The sequence below is a fragment of the Heloderma suspectum genome, chromosome 2 (assembly GCF_057233095.1).
Source record: "Heloderma suspectum isolate Gila_16-S chromosome 2, 16-S_ref, whole genome shotgun sequence".
NCBI lineage: Eukaryota > Metazoa > Chordata > Lepidosauria > Squamata > Helodermatidae > Heloderma > Heloderma suspectum.
Genome location: NC_139459.1, coordinates 277,308,853 through 277,328,717, shown reverse-complemented (window position 1 = coordinate 277,328,717; position 19,865 = coordinate 277,308,853). Strand labels below are relative to the sequence as shown.

Sequence of the window (19,865 nt, the reverse complement as noted above, 5' to 3'; positions counted from 1 at the left end):
TCTACCTTTAGATGCAGAGATATTTGCTGGGTTAGCTGCATGGCAAGTCATACAGATGTGCAGTGAGCATCGAAAGCCCTTGTTCTGCATGACTGTGGGAGGGTACTTCTGTATACATTCTTCATGATAGTACTTCCCACACAAAGGAAGCAAGCAACGCTTCACATTTTCTCCACTGTTCTTGCATACAAAACACGTGTGCAGCCCTAAAGGAGAGGGAAGCAAAACAGAGGAAGACAGCATTCAAAGTACAGAAGGAAGAAGAGTCCCAAGAAGCACTAAAGCATAACGTTATGAAAAGCAACTATCATGGCAGAAGGCAACAACACACAAGATCTAGACTGTTCCAGTCTGGCGGACAGCAGAGCCACCCATTCCATGCAGCAAAGCCATTTGTTTTCAACAAGTTCAACACTTGAAAGCAGCACAAGAGCAGAGCACATTATCAGGGAGCCTGGTCCACCCACCCAGGTACTGTACCTGTGGAACACTCCGTGCAGATAAACTTGCCCTTTGGCATTTCTGAGAGCCCGAGGCACTGTAGGTGAAATGCACCACAGCACTGAGCTTCACACAGCAACAACTCACCCGGTTTTTCACAGATCTGTGAGGAAATGAGACAGAGCATTATCTCAGGCTCATTTAAAAAAATAAAATAAAATCCCTGCCTACACACACATACAAAACCCAGCTGAAACTTCTTTTGATAACAATACCTTTTGTCTAAGCACACAGCTAACTTTTGTGGAGTTCAAATAATTAAACACTCCAGTGATTTATCCCATTTCAGAATTCCCATTCAGGTCCCTCCTACAAGGCACACTTTAACTCACTTTTGCAATTCCTCTGCATATACACACACTCACACGTCCTGTCTATCCCAAAAGTACCAAGATGGCACACATAATAAGCATTGCGGACAGAAAACATTCATGTCAAAGTTAACAGACTCAAAAGTCGAGTTTGCAAAAGCTTATGTCAGGGCAAAACAGCAAGACAAGCCAAAACAGCATTGCATGCAAGCTCTACAAAGGATTGGAGAACACGGATTGCTGTTAACCCAATCTGTCCCTCGATAGCCTAGCTGTTGCTTCAGGGTCATCTTCACAGTTAGCAGCATTCAAGCAAAGCGTTTCTACCTGACACACATTCTCCTTGAGGGCGGCTCCTCCTCCTCGCTCCCCCTGCATCTTTTTGGATGAAGGCACTCCATGGTCATTTTCAGACCCTTCCTCTGTAGTCTCCTTGGGGCTTCCAGCTATGCCATGAGTAGTCCTATCTCCCTTTAAAAGGGGAACAATTGAGATTTTGGACAGTCAAATTTTCTCTTTAATCCGCCCCCTTCTCTGGGCTGCTGTTAGCTTGGCTACAAAACAGATGTTCCGCCAACCTGCTTGCTGAGCTGCACGTAACTCTTCTAGCCCTAATCAATCTGCCTGCAGAAGATGCCTCATGCTGTGGTGCTAACTCTCCTCACACTGCTCCACTTTAAGGTTTCACTGAGGGAAAGAAACATTCTGAACTTCAATACAAAATATTCAATATGTCTGTTTTGTTAACCTACTGCAGTATCTTTACTAAGCAGCATGGGAGATTTCCATAACCATCCCAGAGCCGCCACCGTACAAATCTATACACAATACAAATCTACTGAAAATTAGCGTGTTCAAAGGAGGTGGTTTAATTCTTTCACTAATATGAACACTTTGGTCTGCTTATAAAAGTAATGCCTCATTGTGAGAACAGGGTGGGTTATCAATGTGGCCACAAAACAAATATAAGAAACCTTGATTTACAGGATGGAACCCTTCTGTTGGTGCTAAACCTTGCAAAGGAAAAGTGGTATACTTCCACTTCCAACCACCAGTTGATGTTGTCCAGGAAGACCATAGAAAATGTACTGACTGCAGAAAAACAGCATTAATTCCTGTTTCATGAAAGCACCACAGAGCAGAAAAACAATTTCATAGCAAAAGCACCATCCATGCTCTTGTGCAATGTACAAAATACAGGAAGTTCAACGTGTGTTGCTTACACTTCCATTTAGTATGAATTAAGACAAGCTGAGTGACTATGATAAAAACATTCTGATAAGAGAATGTCAAAGCAACTGGTCCAGGGAAATTCAGTATACGATCATCTAAAATAGGCTTCAGCAATGAAACTGACCCAACAATATCTCTTAAAATGAATTCCAAGCTAAAGCAATATTTTAAAGTGAGCTAATAGTTTAGAGAGACACAATACTCTTGGGCAAAAGTCTCCATTTCTGCTGAGAGGTCTCCCTTATACCATTTTTTCCCTGTGCAACACAGTCAACTATTTCAGAGTTTGTTTTTCAAAAGCGAAGTAGTCAAGTGTATCACTTCACACAATTAACAGAACCCAAAGACTAGCAGTACCTCAGAGCTTGGTGTTTCTCTCAGTACATCTTCACCCTTTTCTTTTTTATATGGAGCTGCAGTAAGAGCACGCCGTTGCCGCTTTCGCTTTCTCTGTTTCCCGAGTACCTTTTCAGCAGCTGTAGTAGGGAAAAAGCACATGTTTCAAGACCACAGGGTAATAACTGCACCCTGAGACAATTCTGATATCTCTGCTCCTCAGATTTAAACACCAGAATCACTTACCATCTTGTGCAAGTAGGGCACACTATACCCAACCTTAACTCTTCATTCCACTCAAAATAAATGGCTGCAAACCTCTCACAAGACAGCATACTGTGCATAATGGAATATTCATATTGTATTCAGCATTTCTGGATCAAAACAGAGACCAACCACCTCCTTGTTTTATTACTCCAATACCATCAGGTGGAAGAAAGTGCCAGTGAATTTTATAAACAGGGTACTTCTGGGTATCCCTTTGAACACCACACAGCAAAACAGTTGATATCTAAGAAACTACCTCAGCTAACAGGAAATTTCTCATCCTCGTGATCATGGAGGAAAATATGGCCAGTGTCAGCAAACAATTCAGAAAGTTAAGTCAACGGAGACATTTGAGTGTCACATGGTTACTTATCCCTCCCCTACCATATGAACTGTCTTCTGGTCAGATCCATCCTTCAGATTTTCCAGGTACCATAGACTTTTTCCTTTGAAAGCCAATTCAATCTAATGAGACACATTTGGACCTGGTTCATATAAAAATACCTGCTTACACCTTAGTTACTTATGTGACAGAAGAATCTTGCTTAGCTTACTATTAAGGCCTACTTATGTGTTCTAGAGAATGTATGAGCGCTCAAAGTGGGGACGGGGCCACATACACTGGCCCTGCCCCCAACATCCCCATGTGTGCCAGGCCCCACCCCTTCATTCCCTGACATGGCCACATGGAGTGGCAAGGTCTGAACAGGGGTTCAGAACACAAGTAGAACCCCACTTTGAGGAATAAAAGGGTGTTCCTGTCCCTGCTTTGAGTCCCCCCCCCACGTTCTTCCAAATGTGTGAATAGAGTTTTACTCACTCACAGGAAGCTGCCTGCTTCACTCTACAGAACACAAGTACCACCTACCTTCACCAGTGTCCAGAAGCTGAGATGTGGAATAAAACTCAGACATTTCAGTATCCAAAGGACCAGCCTCAGAACACTGCAGATAAGCAACATTGACAATTTACCAAGTGAATTCACATACCTACAAGCAGATGCTCATCTCAACTGCAATTCTACTTCAACATATTTACAAATAATAATTCCAAGTAGCATTTCAAATTACTATAAACTGGAAGGATGGGGAGGTGTTCATCCAGGGCCTGGGCCACTGGATGGCAACAAGTATGGAGAATCATATTTACTTAACTGTAATTGTTGAACAATCTTTCTATACAGCTGAAGCAGAGATACTAACAAATCAGGTGTGTGTGTGTGTGTGTGTGTGTGAATGGTTCCAATTACTACAATGCATTATACCATTCTCACACTTTAATAACAGTCAAACTATTTATAGCCCGCCTTTTCTTTTTAAAGTATTTTTTCAGTTTATTGTTATCAGATACATCATACTTAATCATTAACTTCAAGAGCAACTATATAATCCAGCTTTACAAACCACAACTCCAAAGTACAACAGATATTCTTAAAATCACATTGTCAAAAGTTCTATTGGTGCTAAGCAAGATTGTTCCAAAACTGAATGAAAGCCACCCAATTCTGTTGAAAAGTCTCTTTCCCTCCCATACATGTTCATAAGCTGTGATATTATTCATTATCATGGTATTGCGTATTTTTCATCTCCACTGAGTGAAAGATTGCTGAAGGGCAGATTTCCAACCTTTCGCCAATAATATGCATGCCTCAGCATGCAAGTAACTTACAATATGTTATTTCCTTTCATGTTTATCTACTGTCTAACAACCTAACTTGAGGAGTCAGCAGGATAGCATAACCCATTCTCTTTCTAATGCCTTGTACAATATCTAACCAATATTTTTTAATTTGAGGACATTCCCATCAGATATGTACAAATGTTCCACTTCACCTTCTACAGCTCCAGCACAGATCTGATAAACTGAGGTACATTCTTGTCAGTCCAACTGGTAAATAATACCATTTGCATAGTATTTTGTAGAGGCTTTCCTTCATTGCCACATTTAGAAAAAGGAGTTTATTTTTCTCACAAACACACACCCAATCTTTGTCAGAAAGTCTACTATGGGGGAGGGCAACCTCCAGCCCATGGGCCTAATCTAGCCTGCAGAGATTGCCCATCTGGCCAACTGAGGCTTGAGCTCCCATTGTGCCCCCCCAGCCCCCCTCCCAGCACTGCCCCTTAGCCTGGAGGCTACCAGGGTCTTTGGGAAGAAGCAGGGAGAGGATTGCCTTTGCGATCTCCAATCCTAATGGAGGGCAAGTGGCATGCCAGGTAATCCCCTTGTTATCTCTGATCATAGATAGCAAGAGATTTGGGAAGCAGCCCATTCTCTGCTTGCAGAAGTTTAGCTTTGATTGGAGTTCAGGAGGTTTGCTTTGCTTGTCTTTTAACCCTCCTGAACAGGGAAGCCGAAGGATAAGCGATGCCAAGCAACTTACTACTTTGCTGCTTGCAGAAGCTCCTGCAAGTAGTACAGGAGTAAGTTTTGTGTGGGGAGGCCAAAGGACAACTGAAGCCAGACTGAACAGCTTCACCTACCTTGCATCCTCTCCCTAATGGGAGTAGGCACAGGGCAGGTGAAGTGACTTTGCTACATGCTGGGCTTCTCCAGTTGTTTGAGACAAGGATATCTCAGAGACCACCTCCTTCTGTATCAGCCTGCTCAGGTGTTACTCAACATCTGAGGCCCAGTTGATACCCGCCTGTCATTTGCAGTAAGCTGATGAACATGTAAGACAGGGCTTCCTTGACTGTGGCACTGAGCTTATGGAATACTCTTCCTTAAAGAGATCTGTATATCTACCCCATTCCTTGCACTCATGCAAGCAGTCAAAACATGGCTTTTTAAAAGGCTTTAGTCTGTATTAATTGTCTGCTATGCTACATAGATGTTGGCTGTTTTATCTGGTTTTTTTTTTGCAGCTGCTTTTGTTTTATTTGTTTTATTTATTTATTTTAAAATATTTCTTGGCTGCCTTTCAGGGCAGGAGCCCTCCTAAGGAAGCTTACAATTATTGTTTACTGTGTTTAATTTTTTCTGCTCTGTTTTTATCATCTTATTATTTTAATTTTTATTATTGTGAGCCACCTTAAGGCTCGTTGACAGGAAGGCAGGATATAAATGATTTAATAAATAAACTTTGCAATTACAAGTAACATACATTCATTTTAATGGGTTTACAAAACAAAAAATTGTATCAAGATGAATACAACTTTCATGATATGTAGAATAAATATTCTAATGTGGGCCATATCACAGGCGGTGGGCAGTTACAGAACAAAAACTAGAGAGGGAATTCAGATGCCTGTATTACCAAGAAGACCAAATTAAAACGTTGCCACCAATGCAGCAAAGTTGAAAAACTACAAGTCTTGTATCCTATTTGGACACATTTGCGCAAAGAGGGCTATGATCGCACTATCATGACCACAATTTCCCATAGGAAGAGTTCAAATTCCAGCACAGGAAAAGTTATTTGATATCAGTTCTGCTTTGAGTTCTAGCAGGTGGCTCTGTCATTTTTTAAAACACACAAGAAAAGAGAGATTCTGTATACCAGAGGTTTTCTCCTCTTGATAACAAGACAAACCATTATCATGATGTCTACTCTGGGGGGCACACTAGAATGAGCATCACTCCTACACACTCTCAGCTGAAATGAACGAGGGCTGTGCATATCTCATTCCAGAGAGCCAGTGTGGTGTAGCGGTTTGGGTGTCAGACTGGGACTTGGGAGACCTGGGTTCTAGTCCCCATTCACTCAGCTATGAAGCTCCCTGGGTGACTTTGGGCCAGTCACAGACTCTCAACCCAACCTACCTCACAGGGTTGTCGTGAGGATAAAATGGGGAAGAGGAGGATTATGCACACCATTTTGGGTTACTTCAAGGAAAAAAGGTGGGATATAAGTGCAAGCAAGCAAGCAAGCAATAAATAAATAAATATCTGTGGTGGATTGTGACTCTGGTCCTTATAAAAAAACCCATAGATCCAAGAAGTTACATGCCTAATCTTTGCTCAGATCGATAATGATAGCTTTGTGTGTATGCATGTACACGTGTGTGTGTTTAAAAAACTTGCAATGGGAACTTTGTAGCTCAAGTTCTGAATTGGAACTTGTGTGGAATTGTGTGGAATTCTTTCATTAGCTATGATGGTTTAATCAAACGAATACTGTTAAAAAAGCCACACAGTTGCAATTATTTAACACTCAAACACATAGCAGATCTTTATATGCTAGGTAACATTTTGAAGCTGAAGGAAGAAACATACCTTCTTTGTGGAAGTCCACTCCCTCTTTGGTATAAATGCAGTATCCAAATCATTGGATTCTAAGAGCTTTTTAGTTGGTTTCCTCTGGCGCTTGCTCTCAAAGCTCCCTGCCATAAAGATGCAAATAAGCCATGTTCTCTACTAGATACAAACTACTTGTTTTACTAGCATCAAGTAACAACTAGAATATTAACAGTGATATCCTTTGCTATACCTTTGCTTCCCAAAGCCAAGAAATAACCAGCAAGGGGAAATGAAATACTCCATGATTACTCCACTAATCTACTTGTGTGCCCACCATTTTGCCAGTACAAGCATCTTTGTTTTAAGGCATCCCTCAAATCAGCACACAACTAAGACAAGAATGTTGTCAAAGTGCTGAGATGCAAGGTTCTAATGGACCTTGAAGGGCTTAAGTGTAATTATTTGAAATTGATTGAAACAGTAAAAGGCACCATAACTGCCCCCACCCACCACCACATTTCTGCCTCAAAAAATGGACAACCAGAAACATATACAGGGAGTATTTTGGGGTGGAGGATAGAAGGAAAGTGGCACTGTTGATCCAAGGCTACCTGTTAAACATTGCTGGAGCCTAGACTATCCCTTCTGATAACTGGGGCTAGGACAAAGGACTCCTGTAAGAATTCATAAAGGAAATACAATGTGGGGTAGATTTTTAAGGGAGCCTCCTTTCTAGGCTCTTTCAAAGCTCTTCAGGAAAGCATTGCTAGATGTGGGCAGCTTAAAGAACCCAGCAAGTCTCAACTATAGCCAAACAGAAGCCTTTAGGCTCCAAGCTCCTCACTCCCTAATGAGATGGCTTCAGCTGCTTCCACTCTTTGCTTCTGCTTACCAACTGGCCTTGCATTCTATTTCCTACATCCCTCCTTCCTGCTCCTTTCAATCAACTCTGTTGCAGGGCTAGGTGCTTTGATATCGAATACTTAGATCACGGTTTCCTCCAACAGTTACTTTAACAGAGTGCACAGTCTCCTCTCCAAGAACTTATTTCAAGCTTCCCCATCCCTTTCACTGGATCGTGCAATTTCTCTCTCTCTCTCTCTGGAGACAAAGCCATGAGTAGCGCCCATATGTGCAAGATTATGTTATAACTGGGTTTAGGGCAGACCTTTCTGAGGAATCTCATGCATAATGTGTAGACAAAACGTCTGTACTGATTTAAAATAGAAATGCAAATAATGCACGTCTTACCTGATTTCTTTAACTGTTCCTCTCCCTGTGAATGAGAAGCAGTAACAGCTTCCAACACACTTGGTGAAGACAATGTCAAAACTGGCATTTCAGATCTCGGTTCCATGGAATGGGAGTCAAGTTCATCTGACAGAGAACGTTCAGCTTCAAGGACTGGAGGAGATTCTTTAGATGAAGCAGATGAAACTGAATCCAAAGGCTTCTTTTCTAGAAGTTTATTATGGGCTTGTTTGTCATTGCTGCAATCCTGTTTGGTTTCAGACTTCTCTACACAATTTGCCTATTAGCAACCACACATAAAAAGAAAATACTTAAGATACTGGACAAACCTGTACAGACAAGGAATGCTAACAATGAGTATATAGCTACATTTCTGCAGCAGGTGAAAATCAAGGGGAATAAAATTAGTCAACTTTGGCTTTGCCAGGAAAAATGTAAGCAGACACACACAATATTTTTCCCATTTTTATTTTATTTATTTATTTATTTATTATTAAATTTATTAATCGCCCATCTGGCTGGTCACCCAGCCACTCTGGGCGATGTACAACATACAATAAAAACAGTTTAAAACAATAACATTCTACAATAAAAACATTTTCTAAAATACCCTAACCCACCCCAAATGCCTGCCTGAACAACAACGTTTTTAATGCACGACGGAAGCTCATTAAAGAGGGGGCATGACTGAGTTCCCTAGGGAGGGAGTTCCACAGAGTGGGGGCCACCACAGAAAAGGCCCTCTCCCTCGTCCCCACCAGTCTAGCTGTCCTGGCTGATGGGACAGAGAGAAGGCCATCCGACGCTGATCTTGTTAAGCGGCCTGTCTGGTGCTGCTGGAGGCGCTCCTTAAGATAGGCTGGGCTGGAACCATATAGGGTTTTAAAGGTCAAAACCAACACCTTGAATTTGGCCCGGAAAACAACTGGTAACCAGCGCAACTCCTTCAGCACTGGAGTGATGTGATCTCGCTGGCGGCTGCCTTTAATCAGGCGAGCCGCCGCGTTCTGTACCAGCTGCAGTTTCCGAACCGTCTTCAAGGGTAACCCCACATAGAGCACATTACAGTAGTCTAAACGAGAGGAGACCAGGGCATGTACTACCGATGGGAGCAGATGGTCGGGAAGGAAGGGGCGCAGCCACCGTATCAGATGGAGTTGATACAGTGCTGTCCAGCTCACAGCTGACACCTGAGCCTCCATGGACAGCTGGGAATCCAAAATGACCCCCAGGCTGCGGACCTGGTCTTTCAAGGGTAGCCGTACCCCATTCAACACCAGGTCAACATCCCCCAGCCTCCTCTTGTCTCCCACCAAAAGTACCTCGGTCTTGTCAGGGTTCAGCTTCAGCCTATTCCTCCCCATCCAGCCACTCACCGTCTCCAGACATTTGGACAGGGATTCTACGGCCAACCTTGGTGAAGATTTAAACGAGAGGTAGAGCTGCGTGTCATCCGCATATTGATGACACTGCACCCCAAACCTCCTGATGATAGCCCCCAGCGGCTTCACATAGATGTTAAATAGCATCGGGGAGAGGATGGAACCCTGTGGCACCCCACAAGTAAGTGGCCACGGGTCCTAACTGGAAGTTATGGATGGCATGGTGCTGCCACTGAAAATGGGATTCCTTTGTTTAGTTTCCCTTCCTCCCAGCTGGTAACATCTTCTGGGTCTCACCCCATGACATATCATCTGGCTGTGAGTTTCTCTGACTCCATTCCCCATCACTGGATGCTACTGAGCAGGGTTGGGGAAACTTAATAGCCTGACCATTTCATGTCAGGGAGTGAGCATCACTAGACATTACCGGAGATCGAGGGAAAAGTAGTCATGGGGATGCTGTTTTCAATGGCAGATCTTTTCATCCATAACAGCTAAGAATGTACTTTGAAGAAATAACATTCTTCTAATATTGAGAATTCGGGGGTTATTTTGTTATCTTTTATTCATTCTTTATTCCAACAAAGCATCCTTGCCAAGGTAAAGCATCTCTCTTTTCAAAAACATTAGGAAAATATTAGAAATGATAAAGTAAAAACAAAGCTCTATTTACTTATTACAGTCATAGCCAAAAATATTTTTCAAAATTATACATTTGATATTCAAAGCAGCATGAGAACCACTCTAGCATGAAGGTTAAACATGATGTGCTCAAGATAGCTAAGCAAGATCTGGTACAACTTGACCATTTTCTGGCCATTGGTGTGCTTCAAATCCTACCCATTTGGAGCAAACAAATATGAGCCAGAGTTCAAAAACATGTCAGGGATCTTGGTATTTCCTTGCCTCGCTATACAGTCTGTAGAGATGATATGAAGGTGTTTGCAGGAGGACTGCAAATGGTGAGCTGTCTGCACTGTGGTTTCAAAAAGCTTTCATTCTTACTCCCACAGCCCCCTGTACCCCCTGATGAGCAGGTTGTTGGACCTCTTTCAGCCTGAGGGCCGGATTCTATTTCAGAGAAGCTCTCAGGGGCTGCATTCCAGTGGTGGGTGGGGCCAAAACACCAAAAATACCAGCATATTTTAGTGTAAAGTGACTAAGCTTTAGGAGAGGCATTTCAGCCATTTAGAATGGCAGCGGGGAGGCTGGATGCACAAACGCCAGGAAACTACCAAATGATCAGTGGTCTGGAGGCATGGCCGTCTGGGGAACCCTGGAGGGCCAGACTGGGACCTCAGGCAGGCTGGTTTGGACCCATGGGCCTGAGGTTCGACATCCCTGTCCTAAAATTTGGGGCAGTTTGTGGAGCGGCATTTGATCTGGTGGAAAAGGTCAGGAGCCAGGAGGAAAACTGGCTCCCCCAACACCTGCCACACACACACAAGCTCCCTAGTTTTTAAAACTGTTAAAATTATGTTGAAATCCTACTTAGATGAAATTTATCCACCTTTTCACAAGTTCCATTGCCATTTTGATTGTGCAATGTTACACCCACCTTCCGAAATGGTTCCTGGCTCCTCTTTTTTTTCTTAGGTGCAAATATGTGATCATATTCTTCTGCATATTCCAGAAGCCGCTTACTTGGCTTTCTAAGGCGTTTCTTCTCTGAATGTGCAACTGAGAAAAAGGGTTCAGTGTTAGTTTTCTTCAGAAGAGCAAAGGGGCTGGGATGGCAAATACCATTATAACCTGGTTCAATAATAAATTTAATAACAGGTTTCCATCAATCCTTTCTTGCCATATTAACTAATATGACAAGCCCTTCCATTGGGGTTTCCAGAGCTTCTTCCCTAAACACTGGGCCTCCTCTCATCCTCCAGCAGAAATCCATGTAATGGTCCTAACTCATGCAAACTCCATAATCCCCACCTCACAGAGGGGAATCGTCTACATCCTCCTTACAGCTAAGCAAGTCTGGAAACGAAGTGAGCTGTTGGCCAGACTTGGGTAGCTGGAAATGAGATGCATCTCCCGCTGGATTGCCTGACATGGAACTCCTGCCCTAGGCTTGAAATGCTTCAGAACTGCACAGTAAATTGTATCCAGCCTGATTTAGCAGTGTTATGTACAAGTCAAGCAGGGAGAATGCATTACACTCTGAGAAGAGACAAGTATAGGGTGAGAAGCCATAGTTGAAAGAATCTGTAGCTGAAGCAGGAATTAAGTCACATCTGTGCAACTGTTTCTGTACTTATAACGTGGTGTAGCTTCTTTCCTGGAGTGCTCTCCCAGACCTCAGTGCTGAAGGGGGAACTAGCTCTGCCTCCTGTATTTTATCTTATCTTAAAAATACAGAAAAAATCTGTTTTTTTTTTTAACCAAATCTCAATCTGGATTGCACAGATGAGTCCATTATAAGTATTATAAGTATCTCTTTTTCTCTCCCCTTTTTAAAGCTTTGGTTGCCACTGCTAAAAAAGCATGGCAAAAAGCCACACTCAGAAGTAGCAAGTATCAATATTGTAAACCGACAGCAGGCTGGATTGTCATAACTAACACAGTATGAGAGTAGTTCTGAACTAGAACTGTTCCTGGGATAAGGTGGCTACATACCCAGAGAAAAAGCTTAGAAACTGATTTTCCTGTTCAGCAAACGTAATTAGTGTTTTTAAAATACATACATACATAAAATGGATTGGATTCGGAGTGTCTATTCTATTCGTGGAACAGAGTGAGATCCAGTGGAGACTCCCACTGGAAGGCAGCATTTTTCACTGGTTCCCACTCCCCGCCCCCCAGCACGACCTCCCAGACTGTTCCAAAGGGTCCCCTAATCCTCTGGAGCAGATCTCTGTGGAGCATAAGAGGCTGCAGGGGGAAATGGCAAAACCTGCCTCCACCCTTCTTCCTCCAGCAGGATTGTCCCGTGAATAGAGTTCGGCTCACAGGAACTCTGGATCGAAACAAGTAAGTGGAACACAGTATTGTAGTCTAAGGTAATATAGCTAATTTGACACCTCATCTTCAAAATACCACTGTGTTGTCATTAATCTTGAACCTTAAAAAACAGGATCCCTTCTTTACCACAGACACTGGGTAGCATTAAGGGACATACTTAAAAGAACATCAAAAAACAGAAAAAAGGAATGGAAATCCAAGAGTTGCAGGAGACAAATTTATTAGAATTAATGCATACATTTTATTTTCCGCACTTATTTCAGGTGCTGGGCTCTTGCTCAGGGGTAGATATGTAAACTTTCTGGAAATTTTGAAGTCAGGGAAAAAAACCCATGCGTTTTTTTTCCAGGGGAAAAAAGAGGAAATTTTAGGGAAAAACTGAAAAATAAGCAATACCTTTTTTTGCACACATTACAGATCTAAAGTCACTTTAGGACAACCTTCACCAAAGGTTGCCCTCCAGCTATTTTGGAATTCAACTCCCATGACCCCAGGCAGCATGGTCAATGGTCAGGAATGCTGGGTGTTGTAATGAAAATATCTGGAGGGCACCAGGTTGGGGAAGGCTGCTTTAGGAACATAAATTATATTACGTATAATACTGGCTTGCTCATAAAATTATCCTTAACATTCAAAACTATGAAAAGTAAACTCAGTTAATTGTATACATTTAATATACCAAACATGATAATTTTATGAGCAAACCAAGTTATACGTAATACATTTTTGGTTCTTCTTTTATTCTGACCAGAGGGAACTTCAGCAAGTAGTCCCTGAAATACCTGAATCACCCTAGAAGCCAGAAAAAGCAGGAAGAGCTGGTGTACAGCATCTGCTTCTCTTTGTAAATAAGTTTAGGAAAATTCCTAAACCTATTCCTGTTTGTGGGATGGAATTTAGGGAAATCTGGTCTGAAAAGCTATTGAGATTTATCTGGTTGGGAAAGTCTCAGTTTAGGAATGATAACGAATCATATTTAATTAAGGATGCAATCCTATCCAGACAGTTGGCAGCCTCTGATATCAGAGGGTGCCAAGTATCCAATGCATGGAGATCCTACCCTCCGCGCTCTGGCTGCCCTGCATTTTTGGCTAGATGGTCGATTTCCACTGTCTAGCTGCGGCTTCGATGAGGGGGAGGGAAGGAGGCTGCGCAGCACATAGGAAGCTGCGTAAAGCAGCTCCCGTGGTCTCCTCCCCTCCCTGCCCCTGGAACTGCCACTTTTTCCCTGTCCCAATGCTCTGTTTCCAAGTATGGAGATATAGCCGACGCAGAGAGAAACACGATGGCTATGAGGGGGTGGGGAGAGTGGTTTCTGGGAACCATGGCTGGAGCCCTGGCTCCGACCTTGGTTCCCAGAAACTGAAAAATCCTATGGCCCTCTAGACAGTGTCTAGTGGCCATAGGATTGCTCTCTTAAGAACTTTTTAAGCAATCTCAACCTATTATTTGAAGAGTGACATTTTATTCACCTTTGTAAATAATTTCCATTAATGAATATCTCTTTCTTTCCATTTTGAAAGGTTTACTCTAGTGGTGGTGTCAATCCCATGCCTACACCATAGGAACCAGGCTACTGTTTCTTTTAGATAGTGAGGGTTTATTCTAGTGGCAGCAGTTAAAAGATTTTATAGCTGAGGTAGCAATCCCTAATGGTGAGGACTAACTGAGAACTTTATTAAAAACTGTGGCAGTGAGTTCTATAGACCCAAGCATCAAAGTTAATTAAAAAAAAAAAACATAGGTGGGATAACTCACACGCTGTTCCGTTGCATCTCACGGCAGTGGTGGGATAACCTACAGTATTTCTTTAACATGTGGGTTTTAGATTAGAACTACATTAATTGACCGGTACAGTATCTAACCAGAACAAGCCTCAAAACACAGGACTTTATAGAACAAAACCCACACAATTTTGTGTGGGTTTACACATTTTCTTCCATACTATGAGATGGTGGCTCTACTCGCATGTTGGAACACTGAGCATTACTTGGAAGTATCCCAAAATGTCCATCAGTAAAAGATACATTAGATCAATAATTTTAATAAGGAATGGAAGAAATAATTATGGTGAGAATCTCACAGAGAGGATTAAAAACATTTTCTCTCATGCCATCATTATTTCCAGAAATTTCACATCTCTAGTCTTTTCTATAAAAGTCTTCTTCTTACATAGTTTTTAGAAATCATTTGGGAGTTAAGGCTGAACACCTTGTCTTGAATTTTTTATTCATCATTCTAAAAGAAGATATTTCATAATCCAAAGCAGTTCAATTTTTCCAGTTTTTCAGAAAAAAAAAAAACAGTCCTTGGAAAGAGAATAATCCCCCCCCCCATTTTTCTGGCATTTTTTTCCAGGCCTTCACATCTCTATTCAAGGGACAATAAAGTTATCCTCTACCAAATAAAGTCTGTAAATCCCTCACTTCCACAATGGAAACTAATTTTAACAGAAGATAACTTTTCCTTGCTCGTTGATGAAGAATCCAGTGCATGAAGTATCTGCAGATGGAAATTTATGAATTCATTTTAATAAACCTTACTTAGGAAACTGGCTGTCTCAAAAGGGTTTCTGGTGTCCACTGGCTATCTCAAAAAGTGTCCACCTCTATTCTAGCTGTAGCAAGAGTCAAGTTAATTTTGATATCAATGCAAGTGACTGTAACCTGCAATACTGGTATTTTACTGTACATCTCATGGTTTCTAAACCAGGGATGCACAACTTGCACCCCCCAGACCTTTACTGCAGCTCCCTGAGCACACACCCCTGAATCCCACCTTGTTGATTTTCCTGCCACCTGAACTCTCTACTCCCTCCACCAGAGATCCCCATACAGATGGCTCTTCCCTGCTGCTGCTTAGCAGTGAGGAAAGAGCAATGTGGATCAGGATTGCTGAGGGGTGTTTATGTGTGTGTGTGTGTGTGTATGCATGTGCCTGTGAGTGTGCACACATGCCTGTGTGTCTGTGGCCCCCGACCTCTGAACCAGCATCGCACGTGGCCCTGAGGGTCAAAAAGGTTGTGCACCCCTGTTCTAAATAGTTAACCTAAAACTCCTACAGAAAATGCTAACATCCAGCTCAGACACATTGACCTGGTTTAAATGTCATGGCCAAACCATGGCCTGGCCATCTTCAACAACCTTGTGCTAACATACTTCCTGCTTTATGTAAACCATAATTTGCTTGCTATGGACAGCACAGCAAGCTACAGTTTGCTCTAACCAGAAAATGAGTGAGTAAATTACTGCACATAGGAGAAAAGGGAGCATACAATCCTAAGGCATGGCACCGATAGCCAAATCATGGTTTAATCATGATGTCTGAGCTGGGTCAATGTCTGAAACTATATATTCTACTTCCACCCTTTGCCAAAAGTACTATGAGGCAGGAACTCTCTGGTTCAAATATATCTTCAGCCATGAGGATATGTTTGGCTTCAAGCAACACACACATTCTCAGCAGCACCCTCTACAAATCTACAATATGAGAATACTGGCCTACCTTACAGGGTTATTGCAAGGGTTTTTGAGATATTGTAGTTAAGGGACTTTTCACACTCAAAGTACTATATAAAAGTACTATTGTAGTACTTCTCACAACTTTGCCTTAAAAAAAAGTTCTCAAGGCTTCCTCTCCTTCTCAGTTGTGCCCAATTAAAATAAAATTCTTGAGAAATTCACCTTAGGCACAACACATTTAAATCTATGACTATTCTCAGTCCCACAGAAGTTGTGAATCTGAATTCAGCAATGTGTATTTGGGGTGTGCATAAGAATATGTGGTAGGAAGCTATTGTCTGAATGAGCCACATACTAGTGTATAGAGATGCTACCCAGCACTGCCACAACTTAATAAAATAAACATCAGCAACATCAAACCTAGCCACAGGTAACTGTCAAAAGGTTTTATTTTAAACAAAAAGAGAAGCCACTGATCAAAAGTCAAAAGAGAAGCCACTGATAAGTAGAAGCAACCAGTGGAGGCTGGTGGCTCCAATGTCAGCTGGGTGATGAACGTGCTCCGTGTTTCAGTCAGAACTCTAAAGGAGCTATGCAAGGTGCTTCTGCACCTTGGATTGCTCCTTTAGAGTTCTGACTGAAACCTGGAGCAGATTCACTGTCCCACTGACATCGGAGCCACCAGCCTCCACTGGAAGCAACAGGCAAAAATATAGGGAATACCCTCTAGGTAATGCATGTGAACAGACACGATGCAGGTGAGAGGCCTTGTTCTCAAGGTCAGCAAATGAAGTGCTAAACCTGTGTCTTGGCTGCTTCACTCAGACTGCAGATGAGGGCTCAAATATAGAACACTCCTTCATATAAAACAAAACAAAACCCTACACTTAGAAAACTAACACATCAGAATCACCTTCTCCCTGATACACAAGCTTTCTAGGTGTAGGAAGTTTGGTGTGTTGTTGTTGTTTTTAGCAATCCATCATATGAGCCTCCACCCTCATTTGCTAGAGTGCATGTTGCTGACTGCCCTTTCTGGAGGCCTGACTATGCACTTCATGGAATGCCACTCTAGAGTGTGGGAAGAGCTACTATGCACAAGTAGTTGATTGTGTGCAGCACCTTGAACCCAGGTCAGAAAAAAAAGTTTTATATTCCCCAAAGCACCTTTCATCTGCAGAAGACAAAAATGTGGGCATTTTACTCATTTAAAATGTATTTGAGAAAAACACTGTAGTGCGCATCTTCAGCATTCTTTGTGCTTTACTACAATCTATTAAATTTATTGAAATCCTTGATCAAATATGCCTATTCTTCAGAACATGTTGCAAAGTCATGTAGTGGGACTGTTAGTATATAGCCAGGCATGTCTCAGCTCTGGGAGAAGTTTAACAATGAGTGTGGTTAATTTACATTTTATAAGTGAACATGGTGATATATCAGATAAGACATCCATCCTCAGCTCACACATTTTGCTCAATCTTGTGTTTTGTGTAACTGCCAACTTGTCTTTCACAAACACTAGACCAGACTTTTCCAACCTGGTGCCCTCCAGATGTGTTGAACTGCAACTCTCATGCTGGCTGGGAATGATGGCAGTTGGGGTCCATCACACATGCAGGGCAACAGGTTGGGGAAGGCTTCAAAAGACCCAGTAGGATAGGCCAGCTTTTACCCTTTTGCAATTTAGGGTGCAATCCTCTGGGGATAGGCGGCCACCTCCGAACTTGGAGGCTACTGCCTATCCAATACAGGGCAGAAGTACGGAGGGGATCGTTCCCTCTGCGCTTCTCCTGCCCTGCATTTGTGGCTAGACAACCGATTCAGCTGTCTAGCCACAGGAAAGCGGAGCAGGGGAGGAGGCTGCTGGACAACACATAGGATGTGTTTTATCAGCATTTCTGCCTTCCCTGCCCCGGAACACCACCACCCTGCCCGAACGCCCCATTTTGGCCGTTCCGTGCTCCTCTTCTGAGCGTGGAGCGCGGGGCTGTTCTTCACTGCCTGCATGGCAGTGCAGAATGAGGGGAAGGTTGGTTCTCCGGGAACTGACCTCAGAGCGCGGGCTCCAAGGTAAGTTCCCAGAAAACCACATATGCAATGGCCATCTAGCCACTGACTAGTGGCCGTAGCATTGCTCCCTCTGTGCATGTTGCCACCAACAGGACAATCACTGATTGAAAATATACTAACAAAGAATACAAAACTGAAATATCAAGACTGTGGAGTGCTATAACATTCACTTTTTAAGTTACTGCAGTTTATAGCAGGAACATAGCAAACTACCTTATACTGCATCAGACCATGGGTCCATCTAGCCCAGTATTGCCAACGCTGACGGCTCTCCAGGGTTTCAGGCAGGAGTTTTTCCTGCCCTATCTGGAGATGCCAGGGATCGAACCTGGGACCTTCTGCATGCAAAGCAGCTGCTCTACCACTGAGCTGTGGCCTAACCTGTCTTAGTCATACACTCAATTTGCTGCATCAGTTCTTATCCATAAGGAAAAACACACTAACACTTTTATTACTACTGAACTGAATGTTTTAGCCTGCAGTTCTGCAGGCAGGCTTGATCTACACATGCCCGGAAATGGCAATGAATTCCTGAGGTGGCAAAATGGATTATATAACTACAGACTTCAGGTGGGGGGTTCTGATTTCCCCCTCCAAATTTAAAAAATATAAAAGGGTTACAGTTCCATCTTCTCCCTATTGTGCTATTCTACTCACAGAGACTTTTTCACATCGGGGAACATTAAAAAATGCAATCCTCTACCTGCAGTCTGAAGTGATACAGCCCATTCTACTACTTCTGACCTCTATTACCTCATTATGCTTACAATGTGTAAACCAGTCCTTAGGCTGCTCCCACTGAGTCCAGTGGGATTTAAGCTGCCTAGCTGTGTGCAGGATTGCAGCATTAAGCAATTCAAAATCTCTTCCTCGTAAATCTCCTATAATACTGACTAGCATGGCTCCATCATGGTTTAATTTGTGAACAAAGCTGCTGCACAAGGTAAGAAAAATCAAATATATTTATTTCCCAATCAGCACTAATTCCTATGGATTGTTGTTGTTGCTTTAAATGTTTTAAAAACAGAATCCTAAATTAAGCTCAGAAGTAGAGAAAAGCTAGAGCGAGAACCCACATTTCAATTAGATGGACTAAGATTTTGCTGTACTGCAACATGTGACTGGGATCTTCTCTCCCTAAGCTTCTGTCGTGAGACACTCCTCTCAAAGCTAACCTGCAACAACTGGACCTCCTAAGGCAAGGGTGGGCAACATGCAGCTCCTGCAACCCCCCAGTGCAGCCCTCAAAATTCCCCCCTCAAAAAATGTTAAAAAAAAATTGCAACCAGAATGGCATCCAGAGCCATTTTGTTTTAATTTTTTTTAATATTTAATCCCCCCCTTTTTTGGCACCTGCAGTGTGATTCCTGAGGGGTGATGGGGGAGGCAAAATTGACCCCTGGGCCTCCTGAATTTGCCCACTTCCTGTCCTAAGGCCAGCTCTCACAACCTGCAGATGAGATGGTAAAAGTGTTTATGAGCTGTACTACTTTAGACTGCAGGTGTGGGTATGCACATTACTGAAGGTTCCTCCATACCAATAAATATATAAATACCCTGCACATGGGAAAGTAGGTGTCAGACTGCTGGGTTCTAGCCTAGCCTTCTCCCTCACGTGTCAGTTTTCTAGGTGTAAGAATTATTTATTTTTAATGCTAGACTTCACCATATGAGTCCCCGCCTGCAGTCTGAAGCGATGCAACTCAGAGACCTCTTACCTTTTACAGAGAGCTCAAACTGAGGAGTTGAGCTGCAAAATTCTAATTCTGTATGAACCCTATTGTATGAATCCTATTTTCATTTCATTTATCATACACAGAGAAACGTTGCCCAACTAAGTGTCAGTGATTCTCACCGTTCTTGCCTGTTAAGGCCTCCCTTAATCACCTTTGCAAGAGCCAGGAGAG

The 19,865-nt window shown here is 42.6% G+C and overlaps 1 protein-coding gene across 14 annotated transcripts in view; it reads right to left on the bottom strand.

The window, feature by feature from the left end:
- Nucleotides 1–19,865, bottom strand: part of NSD1 (nuclear receptor binding SET domain protein 1) — an 84,622-nt gene that overhangs the window by 21,941 nt on the left and 42,816 nt on the right. For all 14 annotated transcript variants that reach the window (XM_084839401.1, XM_084839390.1, XM_084839395.1 and 11 more), the window contains exons 6-13: nt 11,022–11,143; nt 8,082–8,361; nt 6,867–6,973; nt 3,517–3,592; nt 2,403–2,521; nt 1,140–1,283; nt 481–604; nt 6–206 (exon numbers count right to left, since the gene is read on the bottom strand). In XM_084839401.1, the coding sequence (XP_084695527.1) occupies nt 6–206; nt 481–604; nt 1,140–1,283; nt 2,403–2,521; nt 3,517–3,592; nt 6,867–6,973; nt 8,082–8,361; nt 11,022–11,143 (1,173 nt within the window). The remainder of the gene's footprint in view (nt 1–5; nt 207–480; nt 605–1,139; nt 1,284–2,402; nt 2,522–3,516; nt 3,593–6,866; nt 6,974–8,081; nt 8,362–11,021; nt 11,144–19,865) is intronic.